At 37.9% G+C, this 27,651-nt stretch overlaps 7 protein-coding genes and 1 non-coding gene across 11 annotated transcripts; 4 read left to right on the forward strand and 4 right to left on the reverse strand.

Annotated features, from left to right (window-relative positions):
- Nucleotides 1-1,387: 1,387 nt before the first annotated feature.
- Nucleotides 1,388-6,482, forward strand: LOC121771644. 3 transcript variants are annotated; one of them, XM_042168467.1, is made up of 6 exons: nt 1,388-1,523; nt 2,033-2,370; nt 3,648-4,299; nt 4,388-4,587; nt 4,675-4,919; nt 5,020-6,482. In XM_042168467.1, the coding sequence occupies exons 2-6, from the start codon at nt 2,102-2,104 to the stop codon at nt 5,790-5,792; spliced, it is 2,139 nt and encodes a 712-aa protein (XP_042024401.1). In that variant the 5' UTR covers nt 1,388-1,523; nt 2,033-2,101; the 3' UTR covers nt 5,793-6,482. The 3 variants fall into 3 exon arrangements, with proteins under 3 accessions (XP_042024401.1, XP_042024402.1, XP_042024403.1); XM_042168468.1 differs by having other exon boundaries at nt 1,394-1,523; nt 2,088-2,370; XM_042168469.1 differs by having other exon boundaries at nt 1,394-1,523; nt 2,102-2,370.
- Nucleotides 6,483-6,767: 285 nt separating this feature from the next.
- LOC121771647 (photosystem I reaction center subunit N, chloroplastic-like) lies at nt 6,768-7,544 on the forward strand. The gene is made up of 3 exons (XM_042168471.1): nt 6,768-7,094; nt 7,168-7,293; nt 7,383-7,544. Exons 1-3 carry the CDS (start codon nt 6,828-6,830, stop codon nt 7,470-7,472), a joined length of 483 nt encoding a protein of 160 aa, XP_042024405.1. The 5' UTR covers nt 6,768-6,827; the 3' UTR covers nt 7,473-7,544.
- A 203-nt stretch (nt 7,545-7,747) lies between these two features.
- Nucleotides 7,748-9,924, reverse strand: LOC121771646 (probable polygalacturonase). Its single transcript, XM_042168470.1, has 4 exons — nt 9,912-9,924; nt 9,232-9,406; nt 8,488-8,558; nt 7,748-8,398 (listed from the first exon to the last, which is right to left on the reverse strand). The coding sequence occupies exons 2-4, from the start codon at nt 9,372-9,374 to the stop codon at nt 7,947-7,949; spliced, it is 666 nt and encodes a 221-aa protein (XP_042024404.1). The 5' UTR covers nt 9,375-9,406; nt 9,912-9,924; the 3' UTR covers nt 7,748-7,946.
- A 743-nt stretch (nt 9,925-10,667) lies between these two features.
- TRNAR-UCU lies at nt 10,668-10,740 on the reverse strand. Its single transcript has one exon. It is a non-coding gene; the product is annotated as a tRNA-Arg (tRNA).
- A 916-nt stretch (nt 10,741-11,656) lies between these two features.
- Nucleotides 11,657-12,954, reverse strand: LOC121770623. The gene has a single exon (XM_042167375.1). It carries the CDS (start codon nt 12,807-12,809, stop codon nt 11,811-11,813), a length of 999 nt encoding a protein of 332 aa, XP_042023309.1. The 5' UTR covers nt 12,810-12,954; the 3' UTR covers nt 11,657-11,810.
- Nucleotides 12,955-16,551: 3,597 nt separating this feature from the next.
- LOC121769889 (SWR1 complex subunit 6-like) lies at nt 16,552-19,074 on the forward strand. 2 transcript variants are annotated; one of them, XM_042166657.1, is made up of 5 exons: nt 16,552-16,706; nt 17,196-17,302; nt 17,434-17,536; nt 18,465-18,571; nt 18,686-19,074. In XM_042166657.1, the coding sequence occupies exons 2-5, from the start codon at nt 17,198-17,200 to the stop codon at nt 18,887-18,889; spliced, it is 519 nt and encodes a 172-aa protein (XP_042022591.1). In that variant the 5' UTR covers nt 16,552-16,706; nt 17,196-17,197; the 3' UTR covers nt 18,890-19,074. The 2 variants fall into 2 exon arrangements, with proteins under 2 accessions (XP_042022591.1, XP_042022592.1); XM_042166658.1 differs by lacking the exon at nt 16,552-16,706 and adding an exon at nt 16,887-16,971.
- A 1,928-nt stretch (nt 19,075-21,002) lies between these two features.
- On the forward strand, nt 21,003-24,318 carry LOC121772384 (SAL1 phosphatase-like). The gene is made up of 8 exons (XM_042169465.1): nt 21,003-21,264; nt 21,612-21,687; nt 22,145-22,218; nt 22,303-22,508; nt 22,858-23,068; nt 23,145-23,243; nt 23,317-23,470; nt 23,985-24,318. Exons 1-8 carry the CDS (start codon nt 21,028-21,030, stop codon nt 24,146-24,148), a joined length of 1,221 nt encoding a protein of 406 aa, XP_042025399.1. The 5' UTR covers nt 21,003-21,027; the 3' UTR covers nt 24,149-24,318.
- A 362-nt stretch (nt 24,319-24,680) lies between these two features.
- LOC121772383 (2-oxoisovalerate dehydrogenase subunit alpha 2, mitochondrial-like) lies at nt 24,681-27,478 on the reverse strand. Its single transcript, XM_042169464.1, has 9 exons — nt 27,134-27,478; nt 26,608-26,742; nt 26,320-26,502; nt 26,001-26,158; nt 25,813-25,912; nt 25,577-25,688; nt 25,335-25,474; nt 25,054-25,239; nt 24,681-24,933 (listed from the first exon to the last, which is right to left on the reverse strand). Exons 1-9 carry the CDS (start codon nt 27,365-27,367, stop codon nt 24,769-24,771), a joined length of 1,413 nt encoding a protein of 470 aa, XP_042025398.1. The 5' UTR covers nt 27,368-27,478; the 3' UTR covers nt 24,681-24,768.
- Nucleotides 27,479-27,651: the final 173 nt, after the last annotated feature.

Below are 27,651 nucleotides of genomic sequence, written 5' to 3' on the forward strand. Positions count from 1 at the left end.
TTAAAAGGTTATTACAGTTGTAGTTGGGCATATTTTTCTTCTTACTGTTGTAGGACACATTTGACTGTATTCATCATAAAGTGTTCAATTATTCGGAGTTTGTATGCTTTTACTCAAGTTGGACTTTTTTCTGATTGGCGATGCATATTCCATTTGCCATTTTAATTTTGAAGTAGATGTTTAGTACGTGTAAAATATCAAATATTCGACTACAGTCTCATTAACGTTGAATTAGAAAGGGGATGGATGTGTTTGGAGACTGATGATTTGGTGATTTAGATTGATTTAACAGTGGTTAGTGTGATTCTTGATATCCTAGTTATGATTTTTTTTTACATTTGGAGCGTTAAGATTTAGGATTGTTATAAAAAAGGGTCTATTGAAAAAATAACTTTAAAATATAGGAATCCATTCGAACCAAATATTGGGCTGGTCTCTGGTCTTGTATCTGCATGTTTATATGTATGGACCGAAGGTTTAATATTTTGGGCCTTAATAACAACCTTGAGAACCAATTATTTGGCTGGGCTCTGATTTTATTAGAAGCACTACTTTTATATGCTTATCATATATGTCCGCCATCAAATTTCTAATTCCACTATTATTAATTTTTTATTATAAAATAAATAGGATTCACTCTACTAATTTATTCTATCACTTTTTTTATAAAATCAAATAATGTCTTAAAATTTGAATTAGTAAAAAAATGAGACTTTTATTGACGGGTAAAAGAATATTAATAAATGCACTATTTTACCTTCAGAGTCCAAATCAAATTCCTAAATCATAATAACCCCACTATTTTTCAATGGATGTTCAAATGAATGTTGGAATGAGCAAAAAAAAGTTCATGGATTAACGAAATCTTTCATATAGCTATGTAATTTCTATTCTATTCTTCCTGATCAAAAGCAGGCAAAAAAAAAAAGTGAGAGTCGGTAGGACTCACCCATAAATAATAGACCATGAAGCATTTATAGTCGTTAAATGTGAAAAAACCAAGAAAAATAGAAAGGTGAGATAAGAAAAGATCGAAAGAGATGAGATTGAAATTTTCTTGATTAAATTATGTATCTACCGCATTAATTAAATTAAAGAAATACTAGGTTGTTAAATCATTGCAAAATATTGAATTCTGTCACGAACAATATGACTGCGAATTTCTTTGGCCTAGTTTAATTGGTCTCTAAAGATAATTAAATTTGTAATTCTATTAATACTTGACAATTAAACTAAAAAAGAGGCGATAATAAGAAAATATATTTAGTCACTTATTTATAATTTTTTACTATTTTGATTTAGCATTGTTGATTAGTTTTTACGTGAAAAAAATGAAGAAATAAACTTGTTGGAAACCTAAAATAACAGAGAAAAAAAGGAAAAATGGAAATGAGAGAGTATTCTTGTTGCGCCTTCAACCCTTCAAACACTCTTCAAAATTTTCAGCCACTCAACAAAAACCCTCTTTCTCTTCCACACACAGACACACACTGACTACGAGAGTTATTTACCATGGAGCAGCTGTAAGTTTTTTTTTACCACAAACACAAATCCTGATTATAATTTGTTGAGTATCTCTATACGTCTGCAGAAATTTGCATTTCTGATTTTCTTTGCAGCGTGATTGCCCTTTGTTAATATCCAATTTATCCTGTTTCTAGTTAAACACACTTAAAGTTGTTTTATTTGAATTTTTTTTATTTGTTGTGGCAAAAATTGAATCTTTATAATTCCCTATCTCCCATTACTGGTGATTTTGTTTTTTTATACTCTTGAAATGTTGTTGCGTAGATTATTTGCTTAAATACCTCGATATGATAATCATTTGAAGTCAAGGAACCATTTAATTTAATCCCATTTACCTCTCTGCTCATCTTAGAAACTAGATAATGGATCCTTTCATAAATGAGGTGTCAGAAATTTAAACAAGTGTTGTAGTGTGAGGCTTTGGAGATGCTGGCGATGCTCTAAAGGCCTAATCTTTTTGTTTAACTGCGTGTATTCTTTTTAATTTGATTTGAATATGCTGCAGCTATGCACAGTGAATGGTGCCATTGGGTAATCACATAATTTTAAAAATTGAATAGTTAAACTGAAGCAGATGGATGTAATTGAATCCATTGATAATCTCCAAGTGCAAGATCCACCCGGAGAAGATTTCTGCTCAGCCGATTTGGATTGGGTCAAGCTTAGGAGTGCCGAGCGATGTGATGAAGTTGCTCTTATACCTTATGATCGGGTTGATGCATTCATCATTGGAGAATGTTCTACTGTAGAGTGCCCAACTAGGTTCCACATCGAGAGGGGCCGGAAACGATCCCCAGGAAGCTCAAAGGAATACAAGAATGATGAGTATTTGGAGTATAGGCTGTAAGTAGTCAATTAGCTGTTTTTATGTTCTTGTTTTCATAGTTTGATCTAAGCATTTATTTATCTCTATGATTTGGAATTGTGGGCTGATGTTTTCATTCAAAGTGGCTTGCACTGTTCGTCTTTTGGATGTTATCTTTAAAACGGATTTTCTTAGGCTGGCGTAAAATGGATAGCTTCAATTAGAATTAAAGCATTTTGCTTTTAGTCTCTGTAGACTCAATTTTACTTTAGCTTCCAAACACATATTCCCTCCCTTCTCCTGGGGAGGAATAGAAGAAAATTACCGGTTTTGGGGGATGAATGTGACTGAGAATCTTACTTTCCTTTTTCTTCCGTGCCATTTATTGTTCACTCCTGCCTTGTTTTTTGATACCTACATTGCATTCACAAGCTAACAATCAGCTGAAAGCTCTACTCCTACATCACATGATTGCACAAATTAGGTCATACTAAATACAGAAGGGAAACTATAAAATTTACTTATGCCTTTTTTAACTCAGTTGTTTTGCTTTGTTAAACTTGGTTTATATGACTGACCAAAGAGCAAAGATTGCACAATTTTTGTGTATTGCTCACTATTGCAGTTCTTACTTACATAGCTTTCCGAATAAATATTTACTACTATCCCACTCAATTTCTACCAATTTGAACATAGAATATATGTCATACTGAGACAGAAGTTATATGGGAAGATTTATTCATCGATCCATTGCGTTGTTATTTTTTCTCCGAAAAAGCTAAAAAGTAAACCACTGACTGAATCCAATTCCTGCATAATATGGTAAACAATGAAGAGCAGTGTAAGATAGAACTTAGAAGTGGTATTAGTAGATATTTATATCTATCTATGATGTGGTTGGGCAAATAAAAAAATATGCTGATGAATGAGATAAGAAAATTTGTTTATCCGTCCATGTTTTTAGATGTTTAACGCTTGGATAAAATCCACTTTACTCTATATGTTTAATGATACTTGTCAACATAGAGAAATGTTACACGCCACTACATAGACATGAAATTGATACTTTATACTCTTTTGTAGAATTACTTGGAAACAGTCACTTTAGGGTATGATCCATTTTATTCTGAAAATTTTTTATTTCAAAATTTTCAATTCAATGGTTTAAACCTTTCACCAAATCCATGTGCCTTCTGAAAAAAGTAATTAATCATTTTCTTGAACTCCCTTTTTGCAAGCTAATAAATTTGCCATTGTTATATTCACTTCCTGAGCCATCTTTCTAACATTGATGTTACTTGTTTTTGTTTTAAAGGTATTGGTGTTCTTTTGGGCCTGAAAATTATGGAGAAGGTGGAGGTACATTGCCAAGTAGAAGATATCGGCTAAACACTCGAAATCGTGCAGCCAGGCCTCAATCTATGCGGGGATGTACATGCAATTTTGTTGTGAAGCGTTTGTATGCCCGCCCATCCCTTGTGCTTCTTATATATAATGAGAGACGTCATGTGAATAAAGCAGGTTTTGTCTGCCATGGTCCCCTAGATAAGGATGCAATAGGCCCTGGTGCCAAGAAGATCCCGTATGTTTGTAGTGAGATTCAACAGCAAACTATGTCTATGATTTATCTTGGTATACCCGAGGAAAATGTGTTGGAGAAACATATTGAGGGGATTCAACGCTATTGTGGTCCTGATCCAAAAGTGAAAACCCATGCTTCACAATATGTGCAGAAACTTGGGATGATTATTAAGCGTTCCTCTCAGGAGTTGGATCTCGATGATGAAGCCAGCATCCGTATGTGGGCTGAGCGGAGCAAGAAGTCCATTTTCTTCTATCGAGATACATCAGAAAACGAGCCTTTTATTTTAGGAATACAGACTGAATGGCAGCTGCAACAAATGATCCGCTTTGGCCATCGCAATATCATTGCGGCTGATTCAACATTTGGAATTAAGAGACTAAAGGTAATTTTTTTAAATCTTAGTGTTTGTTCGGTGCTGCATAAATAACTGCATTCCATGGCCTTCAAATTATGAGTTACTCTAATTGCAGTATCCATTGTGCACACTTCTTGTTTTTGACTCAAGAGGACATGCACTCCCTGTTGCTTGGATCATTACCCGCAGTATTGCTAAGCCAGATGTCACTATATGGATGAAATCACTACTTGATCGAGTTCACTCAGTTGACCCTGGATGGAAAGCCAGCGGATTTATAGTTGACGATGCTGCTGCAGAGATTGAGCCCATAAGGCAAAATGTTTTGCTAGTGTTTATTTTCCTCAATCTCTCTCTATTTTGTTATTACAGCTTATTGATTTGGTTTTCTCATCTTTTCAGGGAGACATTTTCTTGCCCTGTACTTTTTTCCCTCTGGAGGGTTCGTAGGTCATGGCTGAGACATATAGTTAAGAAATGTACTAACATTGAAGTCCAGAGGGAGATCTTTAAACGTTTAGGTCAAATAGTGTACGGCATTTGGGGAGGAATGGATCTTAACGTTGCTTTAAAAGAACTTTTGCTGGATTGTGTCGATCAAACTTCCTTTATGCAATATTTCAAAGATTCTTGGCTCCCTAAGATCGGTCAGATGACTATGTTTATTAATACATATGCGTTTCTTTGTTTAAACTGTTGTCATTTGCATACTCTTGCTTGATTCCTCATGAATCTTTTATGCTGCAGAAATGTGGCTCGAGTTAATGAAGACTGTGCCACTTGCAAGCCAGGAAGCATCCGGTGCAATTGAAGCTTATCACATGAAGCTGAAAACTAGACTGTACGATGATTCACATCTTGGTTCCCTCCAGAGGGTTGATTGGTTAGTTCATAAGTTGACAACTGAGTTGCACTCTAGCTACTGGCTTGACCGCTATGCGGATGAAAGTGATTTATTTCCAAGCGTGAAGGAGGATTACATGGCTTCGACTTCATGGTATCGAGCTCTCCAAATTCCGGACGCTTCTGTTTCCTTTGATGAAAAAGACCAACTTTTTGCTAAAGTGCTTAGTCAGAATGACAGCAGCCAAAGTAAACTAGTTTGGAATCCTGGTTCTGAATTCGCGCATTGTGACTGCCAATGGGCGTTGCAAGGGAACCTATGCAAGCATGTGATTAAGGTCAATATGATTTGTGGTAATATGCCCGACTACCAATCTTCCTTATCATTTCAGTCACTTAAAACTATGTTAATGGATCTCTGGAAGAAGCCAATGGATGATTCTGTATCAATGGACCTGTCAACTGCCTGGACATTGCAATTTCTCGACCAAGTCCAGAAGCTCGTGGAGTTGGATGATTCCAATAATATTGGTCTTGTTGTAGACAATATGCGGCTAAAATGGGCTGCTAAACGGGTCAGAACATCATCACCTGGCAGACAGTCACAACCCTCTGTGTTGCCAGGACCCGCCAAGAATTCTGCTACTAATAAGTGTGGGAAGAGGAAGAAATTGTAGCACCTAAGACGATCCTTTGACATTGATCCGGAGATTGAAATCGTGTGTCTGATGTCATTGATCAGGCACTCATGACACAAGATGATAAGCAAGATGGGAAAACACCCGTGACACTATGAAGCACATGGCCGCGACTGCCAGTGGCAGTGAACTCAGGTTGGCCGTGAAATCGCTCTACTTTACAGGAATAAAGAACATCCAGATATTGTTCCAAGTATAGGAGATTGGATTACCACTGCATTCTTGGTTTTTGGTTTGCCATCGGACGATGTTCTACCAGCCTTCACCCTCAACAGTTTGTTATAGTAGAAGCAAACATCGAGATGAAACGTTAAAAAATCCAACTTGTGCATGATTTTGCAGGTAACCTGTCCAGCCAAGCCTCGAACATGGTCTGTTGAGTGTATATCTGCGAACCATTACCTTATGTTACCTCTCTCTCTCTCTCTCTCTCTCTCTCTCTCTCTCTCTCTCTCTCTCTCTCTCTCTCTCTCTCTCTCTCCCCTGAGATCAGTGTAAACAGCGACGGACCGTTGTGTTTTTTTAGCTCATTGGTTTGCAGGTTAGTCGAGTTATATTCAATCTAATGTGTGTTAACTTGAGTATGAGTAGCATTTCTTTCCATATTCTTCTTTTGTGATACAAATTATATAAAGTAGATTCAAAAATTTCAGTTATAATTATTTTAAACGAACAAATGGTGTACTGCATTCACAGTCTGATATTGGATTCTACTTTTTAATTCTGAATTGGATACAAAAGCATTACTTTTGCCAATATTTACATAATTATGGAATATCCAATGATGTGGAGTAATACTCATGAAAAGCTAAGATCACAAAAAAATGGGCCCTCAAAAATGGAAATCCCACCACAGAAAAGTGCCAAGTAGGAGTTAATGAAATGCAGAATTTGCCAATGGGGAAGTGAGGCAATCTCACCTTATCCACACTCCCACCACAACCTCAATCCACATCACTTCATAAACCTTAATCTCAACACCTCATTTCCCCATAATCCCAAAATCCATCTCTAATGGCAGCCATGAACTCTGGTGTTTTGGCTTGCAACTACGCCATCTCCGGCGCTGAGCTCAGCTCCAAAGTCAGCTCTCTGCCCTCCGTCGCCACTCCAACAGCACCGGCCCCGAGGCTGCCTGTCATCAGGGCTCAGCAGTCCAGTGAGTCAGGCAGAAGAGCTGCCATTTTCGGCCTTGGCGCTGCCATCTTCACCGCCGTTGCTGCTTCAAACGCCAACGCTGGCGTCATCGATGACTACTTGGAGAAGAGCAAGGCTAACAAGGTTAGCTTTTGCTAATGATTTTGCATGATCATGTGTCATAGACGCTTGACCAAGAGTTTTCTGTTTGGTGCAGGAATTGAATGACAAGAAGAGGCTGGCCACCAGCGGCGCCAACTTCGCACGTGCCTTCACCGTTCAGTTTGGCACGTGCAAGTTCCCCGAGAACTTCACCGGATGCCAGGATCTTGCCAAACAGAAGGTCTGCTTTCTCCCTCTCCCTCTCCCTCTCTATTGATATATATACATATGGTTTGTGCTAATATAGTATAATGGCTTTGTTGGTTGCAGAAAGTTCCATTCCTTAGTGAAGATCTAGACTTGGAGTGTGAAGGGAAAGACAAGTACAAGTGTGGCTCTAATGTGTTTTGGAAATGGTGAAATCTATATGAGCTTACTACAATGTGTATCTAGTTTGTGCTTCAAGAAATTCATTTTCTAAATATTTCATTCTCTTATATTGTCACAATATTTCCCATGGTTTGTGAAATGAACAAAACACAACCCAGTGCAAAGAAAATCTTGTAATCCAGTAAGCAATACAAGAATTTGTTGGTTACAAAATGCTGTCAAATGAGTAAAATTACAAGAATTTTGTCTACTTCCTATGAATACTACCTATGTCACATTATATAAATAATGGATGAATGGAGTGAGGCACTACTCAAACCCGAACACCAACACCAAGACGAGGAGCCGTTTCTCTGCACCTCTAAGCACGGCATGGGGGTCACCCCATCGCTGAAGCCAGAGACAAACTCACAGCTCCACGCCTCCACCTCAGAGATGGCAATATCCCGAGCAGGCTAACATTTCTCATGCATATATCCTTAAATGGTGCGCCTTCAATGCCTACTAACAAGGGGGGTTTTCTCGAATCCTTACTACATTACTTATCCGTATCCCTCTCACCAAAGGCAACGCGTTAGGGTCCCATTTCTCATCAGGATGGTCGTTTGTGCCTCTGCTAAACCTCAAGGGCACCTTAACTCTCTCCATCACAACATTTTGTATAGTAATGTTGGTGATGTATCCACCTCTACCCTTGTCGGTTTTGATCCTTACTCCGGTTGCAGAGTCCCTAATGTACATATCCTCGACTAGAACGTGGCTGATGCCACCAGACATCTCACTGCCAATCCCAATTCTGGAACATGTTGGAGTAGTTCCTGATACTCTTCTTACAGTAATGTTTACACTTGGTTTGGCCGTGGCTATGCCGTACTGGTCCCAACCACTCTTCACTGCTACTAAATCATCACCACTCTCGATATAGCAATCTTCGATGCATACATTGGTGCTTGAATCTGCACAAAATAACACTTTTCTGCTTAGTTTGACTATTATTTAAAGGGAATGTGAACATGTGAGGTGTAGAGTGTGCTATTATTAGTACCTGGATCAATTCCATCAGTATTTGGGGCATATAGAGGTGCCAATATTGTCATGTCTCTGATAACAACATTGCTGTGAAGAAATAGAAAATGCTGATCAAAATAAAATAAAACAAACATTGTTTACTTTCTTTTACAAAGAATAATGAATAAAATATGAGATACCATCATCTATGATTATATGAACCAGAATATGCTCAACTGACCAAGAGAAGCATCATTCAAAGTTCAAAATCTTCATTCTTTAAAGCACAGACAAAATCTTCAAATGCTAAAAGCATGCCTTTTTCTTCATTCTTTAAAGAATGGAGTACTACTTTTTATTTTTGTTTTTTGTAAATCGATTAATGGACAGAATCGATTTCGCAAAGATTGATATTTCGGTGCCCGATTCCTTTCTATCTCTTCCACTGCTTTGTTCCAACAGTAAAGACATTGCTGCTTATTTTTTATGTTGGTGCTATCAAAGTTTTGTATCTTTTCAATTAAAATAAGCAGATGTGATCCTGTAATGATCTTTAGTGACAAAGTAGCAGGCCTAAACTATACTTTCAATTCTAGAATACAATACTATCAAGTCCACATCACCCATTTTTTGAACTTGCTTAATACCCCAATACCTAATCAAAGAAGTTCATACAAAGACAGTAGAGTAAATTTATTTCAGCTAAACAAGTTCTTATTTTTTTACTTACTTTTTATTTTTGCAGAAACAACAATAGCAAATAACGGAGATGAAGTGGTACCTGCAGTAAACAGGATGAATGGTCCAAAACGGAGAGTTTCGAAAAGTGAGGTTCGAGATCAGAATATTGTGCGAGTTTACAAGTTCAACAAGATGGCATCTTGTGTTCTTTAATGTCCTATTCCCCCACAGATCCCACCACATCTTCCCTTGACCATCGATTGTACCATTGTTGCCTGCAAATATACTCGACTTAATCAGATCGATTAATTAGCATCAACACACATAAATCAAATGTTAATCTCTACTAGGAACAGTCAAAGATTCTGCTTTAGAGAACTCATTACAAGGAGTCTACAAATGAGGGAAAGGTGGCATTAAGTACCACCACTAATCATCTAGTCAACTAAGTAAAGCTTAAAAAATGTTAGGGAAGCATTGAAAATAAACAACATAGTTGAAATCCATCATTATTCAAAACTTGTGCAAAGCATGAGGTGGTTCAATTATGACAAACACATAATGCACACTTTACTTCTGATCAATTCCTTCAAATTCAAAATTCCTTATATCATTTTTACCGAACAATTGATTTGAAATTGAACTATGATTCAATTCCATCAGACTTTGTAATTCCAATTCAACTTTAAATTGGAGCAACAAACAGACCCTGACCAAAAATGATGAAATATATATATACGTGTAAGATGTAACATAGAGAAGAGAAGCCTGCAAATCCACCTGCTAATTCTCCATTTCAACATCTCATGCATGCAACCAGCCACGTACAAATTCATGCCATTCATCTCCCTCTATATAAGTACATAACAACCTCCATCACACAAACAAAATCTCAGCCAAGTTCGCTCTCTCACTTCTGCCTCTGCTTCTCCTCTTGGCCTCCACTACCGCGGCGGAGATTCTGAACCCCAGCAGCCGCTGTCACCGAGAGATCGACCGGCAGAGGCTGAGCTCTTGCCGCCAGTATCTGAAAGAGGGCAGCCGGTTCGACTGGACGCGAGGCGTTCCCGCGATGCTGTGACGAGCTTGAGCGGATTAATCAGCAGTGCCGCTGCGAAGCTGTCAAGCAGGTCTAGTAGTAAATTAGTTATGGGATTAAATCATTAAATAAATGAAATTGAATTTAGTTTGCATGAATTGCGCAGGTGGTGAGGGAGGGAACCTGAATCAGCAGGATTACAAGGGGCAAGAGATGAGGGAGATGATGCAGACGGCACAAAGTTTGCCTAGTCTGTGTCGCGCATCACCTCAGTATTGTGACAACATCCGAGAAAGTACTACTCCGTTTTAGATTGTTATAATGTGTAATCAACCGTTTGATTAAAATAAAACCCTGCGCTGCTCTAATCACTTTTCGGGATTAATTAATGTGTTTTCATTTGGATCAATCATACTATAAGAGATTAATTTTAATAAATAAATAAATATATAGTAGTATAAAATATTTTTTGTTGTAGTTCGAACAAATAAAAACAACACGCCCAGTGGGACTCGAACCCACAATCGCTTGATTAGAAGTCAAGCGCCTTATCCATTAGGCCATGGGCGCTTCTTGAATATTAAGGCCATATAATTATATTAGTACAAAATATACATGGACACGAACGTAGATAAACTTCAATTGTCAATTTAAATGAATAGTAAAATAAAATATTAAATGAATAGTATATGCATAAGATTAGTTAGCCACCCTAGCAACTGTCATTGACAAATTTAGCGATTTAGTAGGTAAGTAATTAATTGCTATCCGCTATAGCAAAGCGGCGCTAGTGCAATACATGTAATAAAATGAGTTACGAGATAAATTAAATATGCATATTAATTAAGAGATAAAATGAGTTTTTTATATTCCTATGAGGTAATTAGGGTCACTAGATAAAATGAGTTTTATAAATGGAGCTTTTGGTTTGAGTGATTGTATCCCGAGATTAAATATATAGTGTGTTTAGTTGGAGTGTTTGGTTTGGATGATTGTATCCCGAGATTAAATATATAGTGTGTTTAGTTCATGAGATTCAATACCACAATTCAAGATGGATAGTTAAAGATAATTAGTCATAGCTAACCCCTATAATTAAAATAATCTCACGACCCAATTTTAGATTATCTCTTGGTATTATTTTATCTTGAAAATCAAACATTTATGATTAATTTAATTCTAGACAAATCTGATTGTGATTAATTTAATTCATAGACAAATCTGATTGTAATTTATCACATGTTGAATCTCCCTGTTATATTGTTTCAGGAACCGGATTTTTTGAGTAAATACAAAATTATCAAGCAATTAATTTTGGCCCACGCTGAAGATATTCGATAACTCCGCGTGAAAATCATCGCCACACATTCTCTAATCACATACTCCTATTATTCATTCACATGCCCTTAATACAACAGTATGACTGACTCAATTCTTGAATCCTTGACACAAATCCACGTTCAATTGGAGTTTCAGACACAAATAATTTGCTAAGGAAATACTAATATAGAATAATTATACAAGAATAAGATACGCTAATCATTCAACTAGACAACAAATAAACAAGAGAAGTAAATAAAAAATATACTACAAACAATTTACTCTGTTGAGCAGCAAATGCAATGGCGACGAAGAATGAATCAAGGCTGAAAATGGTGAAGCTGCACATCCGCAGCCTTGAGCGGCACATACTCCCCAAGATACGCCCCGAGATGATCCGCCAGCAACGACTTATCAATATTTTGATGATGATACGATTTGCAAACAAAGTAGATAATCGTCTGCGCGATCAGCCCAAACAGCATCAACACCGACAGCAACACCAAGCACACGATCCCATACCCGACCCGATCCGCAACCCCGCCCTCCCCCTGCACCACCAGCATCTCAAACATCAGCTGTATCGCGAAGAAACAGACCCCAATCACCATGAACACGGCGAACGCAACCCCCATCTTCCCCTTGATCAGATCCTGGCTCTTCGTCATCGCGTTGATCCCGTAACTCTCCTCCAGCACCGACACCACCGTCGCCACGTGCCAGATGATCGTGATGTATAGAAATCCGATCAGGTAAGCCGCCGCGAATGCGATTAGAAAGAGAGGCCCTATTATGTCGATCTGGCCTAATAAAATTGCGCCGACCATTAGGACGATGAGGGAGACGACGTTGTAGGCGAAGATGATGACGAAATTCCAGATGAAGGTGACCATGAGGCGCTTCCAGACGCGGGGGACGACGCTGACGACGGTGGGGAGGGAGAGGTCGCGGGAGGTGTAGATGCAGGCGACGGTGTAGACGATGGCGGAGGTGGAGAGGAGGGCGAGGACGATGAAGAAGAGGAAGTAGCCGAGTTTGAAGAGGAAGAAGGTGGTGAGCTCGGAGGAGAGGAGGGCGTTGAGGCGATCGTAGGAGCTGGTGCCCTCGGGGGTCTGGTCGAGGATAAATTCGTTGTGCATGATTTTGGTGAAGAGGAGCTCCGAGATCTCGATGTGGGCGAGGTAGATGAAGGAGAGGGGGATGATTAGGGCTACCGTGATTTGGGCAAAGATCTTCTTCCATGACGACACTATGTTGCACGATTCCTGTAGGATGCCGAAGAACCCTAGGAATTGGATTTCTTCCTGCTCTCTATCCATGGCGGATTTCTCCTGCGGATTTCGGAGATATGGGAAATTGTGAGGGGAAGAAATTGAAACCTTGGAAATGGGAATGAGAGGGATTGACTCGACTTATTGGAGAGTGCTGTTTGGGTCGGTGGCATTGGTCAAATTTGGAACACAGTTTTTTCTTGATTAATTTCTACGTAACATTATTTTGACGATGTATTTATGGCTAATCCATTTCATGATAGTTTTGAATAGATATACTTCTATTAAGTTTTTTTGGACAATTGGGCCATCCCAATAAGTTTTTGTGGACAATTGGTTCCTCCCATTTTATTGGATTATTTTTAGAATTTAAGATTTTATTTATATAGCAATTTTATTAGTAATTGCTCCGACCAGGTAAAGTCAAAATTATGAATCTATCCCATATAACAAATCACAAATGTCTCTATTTGGATTTCTCAGTCTTAGCTATATTTAAGAATATTATAATGTGAAGAGGTCTTAGGGCATCAGGAGTGGGACGCTCTTATATTCTTAATGTGAGGAGGTCTTAGGGCATCAACAGTGGGACGCCCTAAGGCGCGCCCTAAAGCCCGCCCTATGCACCGCCACGTCAGCATTTTTATCCTCCTACCCTTTCACCTCCAGTGGGACGCCCTATAAGCTACTTTAAGGGGCGCCCTAAGCATTTTCTTTTATTTGAATATTTAAATAAATACAAAAAATTGGGAAAACCCTTAATTTCATTTATAAATTTAATACATTACAATACGAATTAAAAAAAATACGCAAACTCAGCGACGACGGTTACGGACCCACACTTCTTCAATCATGTCATTCATGAGCTGAGCATGGTCTTGTTGGTTGCGCATTGAGTCAAGGTCGGACTACCGCCCTCCGAGGAACTCCGATCGTCGTCGTGGTTCATTTTGGTTTGTGAGAGATGGAGAAATGTGAGAGATGAGAGAAATGAGAGATGCGAGAAATGTTCGTATGAAAAATAGAATGAGAAACGAGGTTTAATAAATACACAAAATTCGAAAAAAAAAAAAGAAAAACGCGTTGCATCATCTGCGTCATCGTCCGCGTCGCCCACAGTGGGCGGACGATGCCATATCGTCCGCGCTTCCTCCGCGGACTATCTGTCAGGCGAGGACGACGCATCGTCCATCGTCCGGGCACCCACAGTGGCGGACGATGGCACGTCCAAGGCATCGGGCGGCCTATCGTCCGCTCCACGGTGAGTGCCTTTAGCTATATTTAAGAATATTATAACACTACAAAAAAAACGCTTGTTTGCAAGCACATATTTTCAAGCACATGTTGTGCTTGCAATTTCTAGAAGAATTTCGACCAAAAAAGCGACGAAAATGCAAAATATATAGTTGCAAATAATTTTGCGACAAGCGAAAAGGCTAGCACCCTTTCTACTCGCAAAGTGCTTGCAAAATGATGTTTTTGCGAGCATAAATGCTTATTTGCAAGTACTTTGGTGCTTGCAAATCAACACTTTTTTTGTAGTGTAATGTGAGGAGAGTATTACATTTACATATAAAAAATATCTAGGTCATTTTCAGAGTTTGGACGTAAGATCACTAAAAATTGAAATTTGCATTTTATTAATTCATGGAAAATGAATTGCACTTTTTAAGTTTCTAGAGAATGAAAAATATAAGAAATGTCAGAAATAAATATATTACTACCATAGATAATTTTTTCAATTTGGCCTCAAAAATACATTTTCTTCCACATATATTTATGGAGTATGTATATAAATAAAATAATTCCACTTCCTTTTTATGCAAAAATAATTAAAAATATTTTTTGACTCTCTTGGATATGAATAAACAAGGCATAAAATACCGTTTATATATTAAAATTGAATATTTCCACTTAGTCATTTTAATCATTAAAGTGAATTATCTTAGATATTACTATTAGTTTTTTTCCTCTTGTTTTAATTTTACATGGTATTAAAAGGAGGGAGTAAAAAGAAGAAATGAAAGATAGAGATAGAGATAGAGAGGGAGAAGAATGAAGAAAAATGAGGACTGTCTTATTTAATTAAGCACGAAAAAGAGAGATAATTTCATAAATTTTAGTATTTATTTATTTTGGATAAATTTACAACATAAATTTGAAATTTCATTTTAAGTATTTAAACATTAGAAAATATGTATATTTAGAGTATTCGCAACGCTGGCTCGTTGCCAGCTCGATCTCGTCTCGCCGAGACGAGCCAGCATCGAGCCAGCGCTGCAAACATCTGTCGCGTCACGTAGCCCGGTGCCGAGAGGAGGCTGGCGAGCTCCCGTGCGGCCGTGACGCCCACTCGCCGGCCCGTGAGTGGGTGTCGTTTAAATCCGTTGAAAAAATATTTTTTTTATATTTTTTAAAAAATTTCAAAAAAAATCGAAAATAAAATAAAACAAAAATACTAGCTGTTTATAGCCATTTTTCCAATATTGTAATTTTTTTCCCTATTTTTTTAAGCCCCCAATCACTTCTATAAATATCAAATCATTCACACAAATTATTCACCATAAAAAATTCTTTATTTTCACTCAAACACTCTACATTCTTCATCTCAAAACATTATTCTTCTAGGCAAGAGCGAATGTGTGTTCGGGCAAGGACACGTGATTCTATCGCACGCCCAACTCCAGGAGGATTTAATGGAGCACATTTGGGCAAAATTTGGCAACCGTTAGACGATCACCGCATCACTTTCCATGATTATGCGGATTTCAATTATGTATTTTTTGTATTTTCGGATGTTGTAATTTTCGTGGTTTTTAATGATTTTATGAATTATTAGTATTGATTTAATATTTCAATGAAATATTAATTGAATTTGTTGGAAATAAAAATAAAAAAATGAAATTGAATGAATAGTTAATGGATGAGATGATTGAGAGATGAAGGGTTGCAGGTGTTATCTCTTAGTTAAGAGATGAGGTAAAAAGTGCAGTGGGACCCATGAATAGTTAAGTGATGAGACGGTATTGAGACAGAGACGTGAATGCTTTTACTATTTGGATTGAAAGTCCAAAAATAACCTCCAGAGAACATTTTGACCCAAAAATTGACTTAATTATCATGAATGTGATTATCATGTAAAAAACTATAAAAACTATCCATCCATGTTCATGACTAAAATATCAATCGACAAATAGAGACTAAAAATTTACTCCTTCGTCCCATAATAATAGTCCAATTTTGTTGTTTTTAGTCTGTTCTACAATAAGAGTCATATTTTACTTTTATCGTAAATGGTAAGTAGACACCACTTCCACCAACTTATTCAACTCACATTTTATATACATATAAGTGGTACTCATATTCCACTAACTTTTTCAACCAAATTTTTCTTTACATTTCTTAAAACCTGTCGCAGACTTGGGCTACTCGCCGGGACGAAACTTCTGCAACCACCTGAAGCTGGGCTATGCAATCTGATCGGCACCCGTGAACTAATGCTCCAAATAATTTTTAATTATATGCGAAATAATAAAAAAAAATTCTAATTTAAATGCTTAATTCAGTCAAAATCGGAAATAAACACCCGTTGACCGTTCGTTTTAGACGGCGCCATCCAAAATGGATTGATTTCGGCCCATTTTCAAATGTATTAGACCCAATAATCAAAACCTAATGTTCAGGATCGAAATCGTAAAATCGTTCGTAAAATCGTTGTAAGTTTAGTACCACATTTGACCCTTACTCTTAAAACTAATAAAAAATCGACGCAACATTTATCAAAACCAAAATTAACAAATTTTAATCTAATTTTCTATCATGGAGTAGTAGTGATTTGATTGCACTTGTAGTGAAACAAAGTGTAGCCTGCGCTCCTTTTCTGCCTCGATTGTGATCATCCCACTACTTCATCTCCGTTTGCCCGCCGCGCTCCAAATCACTAAAGTAAGCCTTGCCTAATTGCTCGAAAATGTATGATTTTCAGCTTTGTTTTTCTCCGATTACGTTGAGATATTATTCAATTCCTTTTTGTCAAGACGTAAAGCTGAAGTTACAGGGACAAGTTCTTCGTGAAATTGAACTTCTAATAACAATGATAACATATTGAATACTATCGGATTTCTAGAAACAATTTGATAACGTCTGAAAAGGACAATTGAATTAATATTCCTTCCGAGCAAATTATAGACGCGAATACCAGTTTCCAGAGGTAAAACGTTGTCTCTGTATCCCTATGATCTTGTTTGGTAGCGTATGAATTTGTTATGTTTTTAGATTGGCACGCCAGCTGCTCGACTAAATGCCCCTAAGAGTGAAAAAAAGTCATTTCTTCATACATTGGTTTTTGGGGTCTGAGCTCTTCTTATAATTGCTATATATGGAATTTTCGTTCAGTTACATGGAGTATTGAAAGTTTTCTATACATATCTGCAGCCATGGAAGAAGACATGTCCAGTTCGCTTAGGCGGATGTCGATGAGAACTCGTAAGGTTGCTCCAAAAATGGCTGCAGCCCTTGCCAGCAGTGACAATCGGACTCAGGTCTATGTCGTTATAGTTTCCTGTTTGTTACTTCTTCAGTGTTTGTATATCATAGTATAATTTTTTTGGGTATATCCTTTTGGAGCGTGGCCTTGTTATTAAAAATCCAGTTCTGAAGAATAATGCTGCAGGCAATGCTTGCACGTCTTGAAGCTCTGGAAAATGATAATGCTGGATTCGAGACTGTGCAAGTTGATGATGATGACGAAGCCTCACTTGATGATGATGATCAAGGTCAAATGTTTTATAGTTTTTTCAGCATATAATTCTAACCCAAGCATTCATAAAACAGACACCTAGTGTAAGCCATTTTCTCCCGACTTACTTTATCAAGTATCATGCCAATTGTCATTTCTGATAACTGCAAACTTTTAAGAGTCGATATATTGTTTGCTTCGGGTCAGTTTGCAGTCACTGTTTGTGCTTTCCCCCTTTGCATGGGCTCATTTTAGTTTGTAATGAAAAAAGATGAAGTAGTTAGTTATATCAGTTATGCATAAAAACATGTGGCAGTGGCAATGAAAACCGCCTAGTGAGTATTTTAAGAAAGTTCACATGCATCTATCTAGTCATATAGTTATTTGCCTAAAGTAGTAGTGGTAAGCGCTGAGTTGTATATTGGCCACGGGACATCCACTGGTGCTTCACTTTCTGATGAGTCATTTGTGCTCGTATATGTACATATAATAACTCCTACTTGGATTGAGAAGCCAATTTTGCATGCTGGGTAAGAATCTGTAACCTAAAGATCACCTTGTCTTGCTGCCCAGAGTGCCTAATTGACGGCGAATATAGACGTGTCATATTATTCCTGAGAGTTACCTAAGAATATACTTCTTTGTCTGATTAGGAGTAAATTGTTTATGTAACCAGAGTTGTTTATATGAAAAAAATTTCTGATTAACAATGGGTCCTGTCCTGATTCTAGTTACTTTACAATAGGCCATTTGACCACAATGCTATTTTTTCTATCAAATTTTCTTTCAATGATGGACCCCCACCTTGCAAGAAGAGTCATAATTGTCTGATAGTAGTTTCAGTCCAGGACCCTGCTAGAGTAAGCTATGGTGGTATTATTCTGTAATAAACAACCATGGCCTTCAGTTGTTTCATCTGAAAAATTCAGTCAATTACTCATAACGTGAAATGTGGCGTTATGCAGCATATCAGAAGAAGCAATCCAGAAGCACAAAACGGAAAACACGTCAAGCTAAAGCACTCGAAAATGCTAAGAAGGCACCAAGAACATTCATTGAGCTCTTGCAAGAGGTGAGGGCTAATGGCACTTAGATATTGTTTGCCTTCTGCTTTTACTCAGATTATCAGTTGCTGCAACTGCATATCAATCATCATAACCTATTTTAAATGGGTGTTGGGAATTAGGCCAACTTGGAATCGTTGCCTCCCCATGTACCTTCGTATCTGAGAGCAGCTGTGGGACCTCCAAGCTCCACCGCGCGTCGCCATTTCTGCACAGTGTGTGGGTTTTCCGCAAACTATACATGCCTCCAGTGTGGGATGCGGTTCTGCACGATCAAGTGCCAGAATATCCACAACGATACTCGTTGTTTGAAGTTTGTTGCTTGAGTGGTGAAGGGCTTCACAGGGTTATTAGAGATCTATTTCAACTATTAGTAAGAAACATTTCTCATTTGCACTGTGTAAGAAAGTGAGGGGCAAAGCATAGCACTGAATTCTAATGTTAGAATTGTGAAAGTTACGCATTACTGCGATTCCTTTGAGATATATATTCGATTATTTACATGTCAAAATTCATGCTGCGCTTCCTACTCAACTTTGGCTACTGGAATGAATCGATTGCACAATTACATTCACAACTAAGGGATCCTTATCTTTATTACAGCTTGATATACACACCAACTAATATTTCTTTCATTTATGTATTCACTTTTTCTTTTCCAAAATTACGACCCTTTTACAGTACGAGCAAGAAACATGAGTGGGAAATGATTGGAAACTATAATATTTTATGCCAAACTAGCTCAAATGGGGGCCACAAAAATGAAATGTACATGAAAGAAATAAAGAGTAAATGCCAAAATTGATCCTGAACGTATGACCATTTTACGATTTTGGTCCTAGACATTATCTTTTTAATTTCCGCATCCCGAACATTTCAATTCGGATCACAATTGGTCGTCAATTTTTAAACGGTCAACATTTTTAACCTGATTTTGACAAATTAAAGTTATTAATCCCAAATTATTTTCCACCCCAATATACTCAACCCATCGGTCTTTCTCCTCTTCCAAACTCAAACCTTGCAAAATCCCTAATTTAAAGGAGGATGAAGCAGCAGCGGTTCCCCTTTCACCCTTCTCACTTTTCTCCGGAGAATTCACCATTCCCCAGCGTCCCGGAGCTCGCTCACTCCTCCTCTAAAATCTCCTTCATTTCTCCTTCTCATCACTCCTCCCTTCATCTCCAAGATCTCTAAACATCCTCGTTCGAAAATGGGAAGGCAGCGGCGCCTTTCGGAGTCGCCGGTTGCTCACGCCGGCCTCCTCTCCTAGCACCGTCGGCTCGGCTCTGCTCTCGTCTTTCAACAAAACGGAAGTTCCCATTCCAGAAGAGGCAGCGGCGGTTCTCCTCTTTCACTCTCCTCCGCCGCCGACCAAATTCGCCGTAGATCTACCGGCTCTCTCTTGCTGAATTTCGCAGAGGAGTTCTCGGCCTACGTCTCCTCCGGCGGTTCACGCCGTAGCCCATTTGTATTTTAAATGATAATTTATTAAAATAATTAAGAATATAATTAGGGAGTAAGGGTGTCCACTATAAGGCGACATCCAAATAGCCCCGCCCCAGTTTTTGTTCATAGCCCCAGTTTTTTTATCCATAGCCCCCAAATTTTTGTTTTCGCCACTATAGTGGACACCAATAGCTCCAAAATTTTATAATCAATTTTTATTTTAATGTTTCAAGCAATTATGAATAAATTTATCGGACTATACGTAATTAGAAGAAAACGACTATACGTGAAGAAATTAAAATTAAACACTAAATTTTCGTCGTATTAAAATACCGGAAAAATTATACAACGAAAATTTATAGGTGAAAACAATGAATGGAATTGAGTGTATTTATAGGTGAATTAAATTGAATTAAAAAAAAATTGTCGACTACCGCAGCGCCGGGCACCGCTCCACTATAGCAGCCCCGCCTATTCGCCGCGTCCGCCCCGGAGTAGGTGCGTCCTCGCCCCAAACTCGCTGCATGCCCGTCCGCCGCCTACCACCCCCATTTTCCTCGTCCGCACCAGGGGCGGACGTCACCTCCACTATAGACCGCCCCCGCCGGGGCTATAAGCGCGGCGGTCCCATAGTGGACACTCTAAGTAATCATATTTAATGGCTTTAATTGGTCAAAATCGGGTAAAAACGTTGACCGTTTAAAAATTTACGGAGCGGTTAGTTTAGGACCAATTGTGATCCGAGTTGAAAGGTTCGAGATGCAAAAATTCAAAAGATAATATCTAGAACCAAAATCATAAAATGAGCATATATTTAGGACCAATTTTAACATTTACTTTATCATAAAAGTCATTAGTTGCCTAGGAGGAAAATAATTCAATGAGAAACTAGTAGTACTACAGTATTGATTCATTTTCAATTATTTTTAGGGGACCGGACATTTATGAAAGTGACTCATCCACGTCAAGTTAAATTATAGAAGGAAAATTTGTTGAGAGAGAGACACAGAGAGATATGAATACATCATTTGGGAATAGTGGTGCGGTATTGTCAATTAGGCGAGGAGCAGTCCTACATATAACTGCGAGAACAAGACCACACCTCAATTCCAAATCAAAACTCCCACTTCTCTCGTCACTCTCCCTCTCTACTACTACTTCGCGCGCAGCAAGACCCACTGCTTCAATGTCTTACCACAAACAGCTAGCCGCCGCCAAGAAAGCGGCATCTGTAGCTGCTCGTTTGTGCCAGGTCAATCTCCTCATTCCCTTCTTTCATTGCTGAATTATTGAAATACCTTGATTCATTATTCTCGATTTTGAGTGTTTGTTTGTTTGTGTTTGAAAATTACTGGTGATTATTGTGTATAATGGGATGAGATGAGGTAAATTAGGATTGAACTTTAGATCGGATAAACTGGTTATTTGCAGTGATTATATGTTTCCTGATATTTACACGTTGTTACATGAATCTCTCACTTCACTCAGTAACTGGAATCGGCGCACAACTATAATGAAGCTTGCACCTCAATGAGGCTTCTAATGTCAGCATTGCAACTGATATGTAACTAAGATATGTTATTGTGTTTCATTCAATAGAAGGTGCAAACGGCTTTGCTGCAATCTGATGTTCAATCAAAGTCTGACAAAAGTCCTGTCACCGTGGCTGATTATGGTATGTTTGCTCTATCTTGGCTACTGCTCTTGCATTCTTCTAGGGTAATAATTTAGCTGTGTGATCACGCTATTGGTGCCCCTCCTTTATCATCTATATTTGCATTATACAAGGCTAATAGTCCCACCATTAGTGACTTGTTTCACTATTTGACATCTGATTTCTTCATAAGCATCCTTCCGAAGTCAAAATAAGATATATGGATATGAACTATGAAAGTCATTCTGATTTATTCTTCTACTTATATGACAAGTCTTTCCTTACATATATTTGTTTCTCGTGAAACTTAGCTGTCATGGGGTTGGTTTCTTTGTCTGAACTACTCCGTTAAGGAGATTTCAAGTAATTTCTAATGATCGTTCGTCAATTTCAGATGCAAGTCAATATCATTTTGCTGTTGCTGTCATGCATTAGTTAATGCTGGAATTTTACCTACCTTAAGCTTATATTTCTGCAGGTTCACAGGCTATTGTTAGCTTAATTTTGGAGAAAGAGTTGACGGCTATTCCATTATCATTAGTAGCTGAAGAGGTAATCTCTATTTTTCTGAGCTTGACTAACTTCCCCTCCCCTGCCATCGAGACCTTCCTATTAATATGGTTTTGAGTATTCTAGGACTCTGGAGACCTTAGGAAAGAAGAATCCAGAGAAACACTGCATCGCATAACAGAGCTTGTAAATGATACATTTGCTAGTGATGGAACGATCAACATATCACCTGTCTCTGAGGAAGATGTGCTCAAAGCCATTGACACTGGAAAATCTGAAGGTGGTCCTCATGGTCAACATTGGGTTCTGGATCCAATTGATGGCACTAAAGGGTAAGTATGTATATCAAACATACTGATAAGTAGGCTAAACTTCAGTTTATATATGAAAAATCCAATAACTGAGTTAATCCTTAACCATGTTATTCCTGGAGTACGCTGTACGCTAATTTGGATGACACACATATGCTGGCACTCAAAAGCATGTTGGTCTTATAACATAGACTCCCTTAAATTTTTTTGAATTGGTGAGTAGAAATAATTTTTTAGGCGAAACAGTACTTATTGGGACAAAAACTAGTGAAAGGTGTTGCTTAGAGTGCATAGAAATCATGCATAATTTGTGCCCTTCCATCTCTAAACAACCTGGATTAGTATTTACTGCTTTTGCCGGGTAATGCAGATTCGTAAGGGGCCAACAGTATGCTATCGCACTAGCCTTATTAGATGAGGGAAAAGTTGTGCTGGGAGTTCTAGCATGTCCCAATCTACCATTGTCATCTATTGCGAAAAGCAATTTCAGCAGTTCTGAAGATAAAGTTGGCTGTCTCTTTTTCGCGGAAGTTGGTGGCGGAACTTACATGCAAAGTTTAGATGGCTCCCCACCAACAAAGGTCAGCTCCTCTAGTCCTCTTTAATCCTGTCGATCAAACACTTTTGTCTGATGGATAAGTTTCCTATTGTCCTCAGGTACATGTCAGTACTAATGAAAACCTTGAAGAAGCATCCTTCTTTGAATCTTATGAAGCTGCACATTCTTCCCACGACTTATCTAGCTTGATAGCAACGGTATTACTCTATGGATTTCTCTATTGTACCTGCAATGTATTTCAAATCACCTAATATGGTTTTGCTTTCACAGAAACTTGGTGTTAAAGCACCACCTGTTAGGATAGATAGCCAAGCAAAATATGGTGCTTTGTCTAGAGGAGATGGATCAATATATCTGCGGTTCCCTCGCAGAGGTTATGTTGAGAAGATATGGGATCATGCAGCTGGATACATAGTTGTTGCAGGTTGGTACATGTTTTTGAAACTGTGTGTTTAGAACCTGATCTGCTTATAGTTGCAAAGACTTGCTAAATCATATCTTCGCATCTTTTGTAAAAGATTATTCTCTTGTATGCTCAAATCAATTAAACCATCTGCCTCCATCTCTGGAGAACCTCATAAAGTTTTGGCATGCACGAAACCTACTAACAAGCAGTCTGGATCATGTTGACTGGGAGAATATAGTGTTGTGCAGTGGAACTAGGCATATGATTATTTTTTACATGATGATTTAGTGTTACTTCTTTTTGTGGAAATTTCTTAATTTATACTTTAACTTGAAGAAAGTGCTTGTTAAATATTGTTTGGTCTTAACATTGCTATAGCTATGTTTACTTGTCTTTGTTTGCCCAGTAAGAAGCTGGGGGAACACATTGGATCAAACCCAAATGAGATCCATTGAAAGATATTTGACTAAATTGTTTAGAATCTGTTATCTTGAACTTGTTTTGACACAGTTATGGATGTTTGATTTTGCAGAAGCTGGAGGTGTAGTCAATGATGCTGGTGGGAAACCTCTGGACTTCTCAAAGGGAAGATATCTTGATCTGGACACAGGAATAGTTGTTACGAACCAAAAATTGATGCCGACTCTCTTGAAGGCTGTCCAGGAGTCCATCAGCGAGAAAGCCTCGTCCCTGTGATTCACAGACTCAACATCTATAGAGTTGAGCTCAATAAATGTAGCAGCGAAAAGATATGTTTTCTTTCTTAATCCAGTGGGAGAAAATCTAGAACAGGCCGCTAACATGGTGATACACATTCTTTAATTTGTGCATGCACTAAAATCTAAAAATATCATTTACTTTTATTATTTTCATGAGTCTGTCATCTCATAATTTTTTCAATTATTATTTCATATACTTAATTTGCAATTATCAATATATATATATTCTAATAAGTTTATATTTTTTAATTTAATTTATTTTAATATGGATACTTCGTTGTTTTCATGGAGCATTAGTTAATATACATGTAACTGTGGCAATGTTTATTTTTTTGTAAATAGGTGTGCAAAATAAATGTAAATTATAAAGGAAATGTGTTCAAAATAAGTACAAGGTGTTAAAATTTTTGAAATAAGTTCTCCTTTAAATGATTACAATTTAAATTCATTTGAATACTATTCGAGGAAATATTGTTTGAATTCCGGAAGAATTTATGAGATTCAAATCGTGGAGTTGTAATAGAATTCCATTAGCAATAAGAAATAAGTAGATCCACAAACGCAGCAAAGGAGGCGCTAATGCTTGAAGATTACTACCTATAACTGAAAATGAGGATAGTCCCTTTGATGCCTTAGAACAGTTTGTCGAAGCAACTTCTCTTGATCGCGGAGGTTGGAAGGCGGAAAATCATATACGTCTGTGAAAATTTCTCCTACACCTGGTTTCTCCATCTTCTCTGCAACTTGAATTGCATTCAGCACCTGAAACATTCAACCACAACACTAAGCTGGATATGTAAATCACTACAGAGCATCAAACTAAACTTGTCTTCCATAACCACAGACACAGAGGCTGGCTCTACTAGCTCGACCAAATCTTACCTCCTGACGAGCCCTGTCCTTGAGTTCTGTGTCCGACTCACAACTCCACCAGCCTTGTATCTCAAGCCATTTCCTAAATCTAGCAACGGGATCTTGAACTGCTCTCCACCATTCTATCTCTTCAATCGGGCGATATTTGGAGGAGTCGTCTGATGTAGAGTGGTGTCCTGCTCGGTACGTGAGGGCCTGCAGATAAACAGCCAACTCAACCCCAAACAACAAAAACAGGAAAAGAAAACAAAACAAAAAAAGTTACAGTTTATAATCAAGTATATTGAAACCTCAATCAGCACAGGTCTAGATTCAGAAATTGCCATTTTACGGGCCATATGAACCGCGCTGCACACAGCTAGGGCATCATTACCGTCTACACGAATGCTACGGATTCCATAAGCTTGACCTCTAACAACAATGCCATCACCTGCCAAAGAATTGAAGATTTCATTTTTCTGAGATTAGAAGTGAAGATGACAATAATTTCTTTATTAATTTGTATATCCATCGGCTATTTATCGATGCATACTTCGAAACTGATCACTAACAGGGGTGCTGATTGCCCATCCATTGTTTCGGCAAAAAAGAATAACAGGTGCCTCCAAAACAGCCGCAAAATTCATTGCAGCATGAAAATCCCCCTAAAGATTATCAACAAAACAACCAATAACACAATTCAGAAAATCATTTCGTTATTTCATTTCAAAGCCTTTTTTTAGTTTCAGCTAATTTGTATGGCATGAAGAGACGTGAGCGTATATTTACCGTGCTAGTGCCTCCATCTCCGAAATAAGTGATTGTACATGCGTCCCTACCTTCCATCTTTAATGAATAAGCAGCACCAACGGCATGGGGAATTTGAGTACTACGAAATAATTACCATGTTGATTCATAAGCTGAACAAAGATAGCAATGTCATCAACATCGACAGTAGACAAGATATTATGTCTTACGCAACTGTTGAAGCCACTGTGAAATAATTGTGCTTCTTGGATCCATAATGTGCCGGCATCTGCCTCCCTTTACAATTGTCGCCTACATTTCCAAAACATTGGTTTGCAAGGTCTTGAAGCCCGAATCCCCTCCAAAGTAAAACTCCAGCCTCCCTGTACTGCACAGGCCGTAACATCCTCATATTGCACGTATAAACAGCAGCAAAAATACGAATATTCTAGAATTAAAAGCTCTCTTTCTCTCCCCACAAACACTCACACATATATGATTTAGGGAATACAATGACATAAAAGTGAATCACTTGGGACTATTTTTAACCTGAGGGAAGACAAAATCATCCATGCTGAGTGCAGCTGCGGACGCAATGTTTATGGCTTCTTCTCCCGCTGTTGTAACATAGAACGATATTCTTCCTTGTCTTTGCGCTTCATAGAAGATGGTATCCACAGTTTGAAGCATAGCCATGTCTTTATACATCTTCACAGCAATGTCCTTGTCTATCTGATCACATTAACGATCATAAACAATACTTCACATTCACGGATGCATTTTTTAGCAATGAGGTTATAAATCTAGAGCAAAATTTGACAAAATCAGACAGTAGACCTCTACAAAATCACTGGTTAGCAGGTGTCCACTTTCATCAAGAACTCGGTAGCAATGAATCCTTTCTTCGGGAAGATCTGATATGAATTTCAGCTCAGGGGTGAACTTAACCATTCCTCCAGGGAAATTCAGTGCCTAGTAATTTTTTTCAGAGAATGAAACTTCATCAATACATATAGAAGTGAATCACTCCATATACAAGTGACACAAGCATTCAACAACCCCAAATTAAAGAACAGTAAAATTTACCTCAACAGTCACAATCTCCAGAAATAAAAAATTAAATGTATTGACCTACATCATAACTAAGCATCATATTCATATTCGATTCTTCTTCAGTCAAATCATATGCTAATACTAATTACATGAATATTCAAACTTTTCAAGAAAATCCCCAATCACATGAATATTCAAGCTATTTAAGAAAACTAAAACAATTGGCATATCATCCATGAAGAATTGATTGAATAATCATCACAAAATGAGTCGAAAATACAAATAAAACTATAGTATTATAAGTACAAACCTGAGAATCGGCAGTGTTGGTGATAGAAGCCAAGTTCTCAGCTTTAACAGACCCAAAACGACGAGAGGCGAAAAGGGAGGGAGGTGCATATGGGGTTTTTCCATGTTCAGGTGAAAGTGGAGGATTTTGGGAGAAACAAGAACCGATTGAGGTGAGGCTAATCATTCCCAAAGAACATATTTTTTGTTTGAAATGGGGCAATAATTTGCCAGATTTTGAAAGGTAGAGGGCCATTGAAGCGAGACTTGAAGGTGATTTCAAGGGAGAGAGCAAGATGAATAAGCTTAAATTGTTGATGAAGTTTGATTTTTTGGCTGAACTCCAAAGACTAAAGAGTCGATAACTCTTTGTAAATTTGTATCGAGTGAAGTAGATTTGCTTGCCACGTGAGATTCTTGTTAATTAGATTTAATTACTCATTAAAATTGCTGTTAGTATTGCATATGTTGATATCTAGTTATATTATTCTTCAAAAGAAACAATTATTGAACAAATTATGGGATTGTTTTTTCAATTTT

Source organism: Salvia splendens, chromosome 16, assembly GCF_004379255.2.
Source record: "Salvia splendens isolate huo1 chromosome 16, SspV2, whole genome shotgun sequence".
In the NCBI taxonomy this organism is placed as follows: domain Eukaryota; kingdom Viridiplantae; phylum Streptophyta; class Magnoliopsida; order Lamiales; family Lamiaceae; genus Salvia; species Salvia splendens.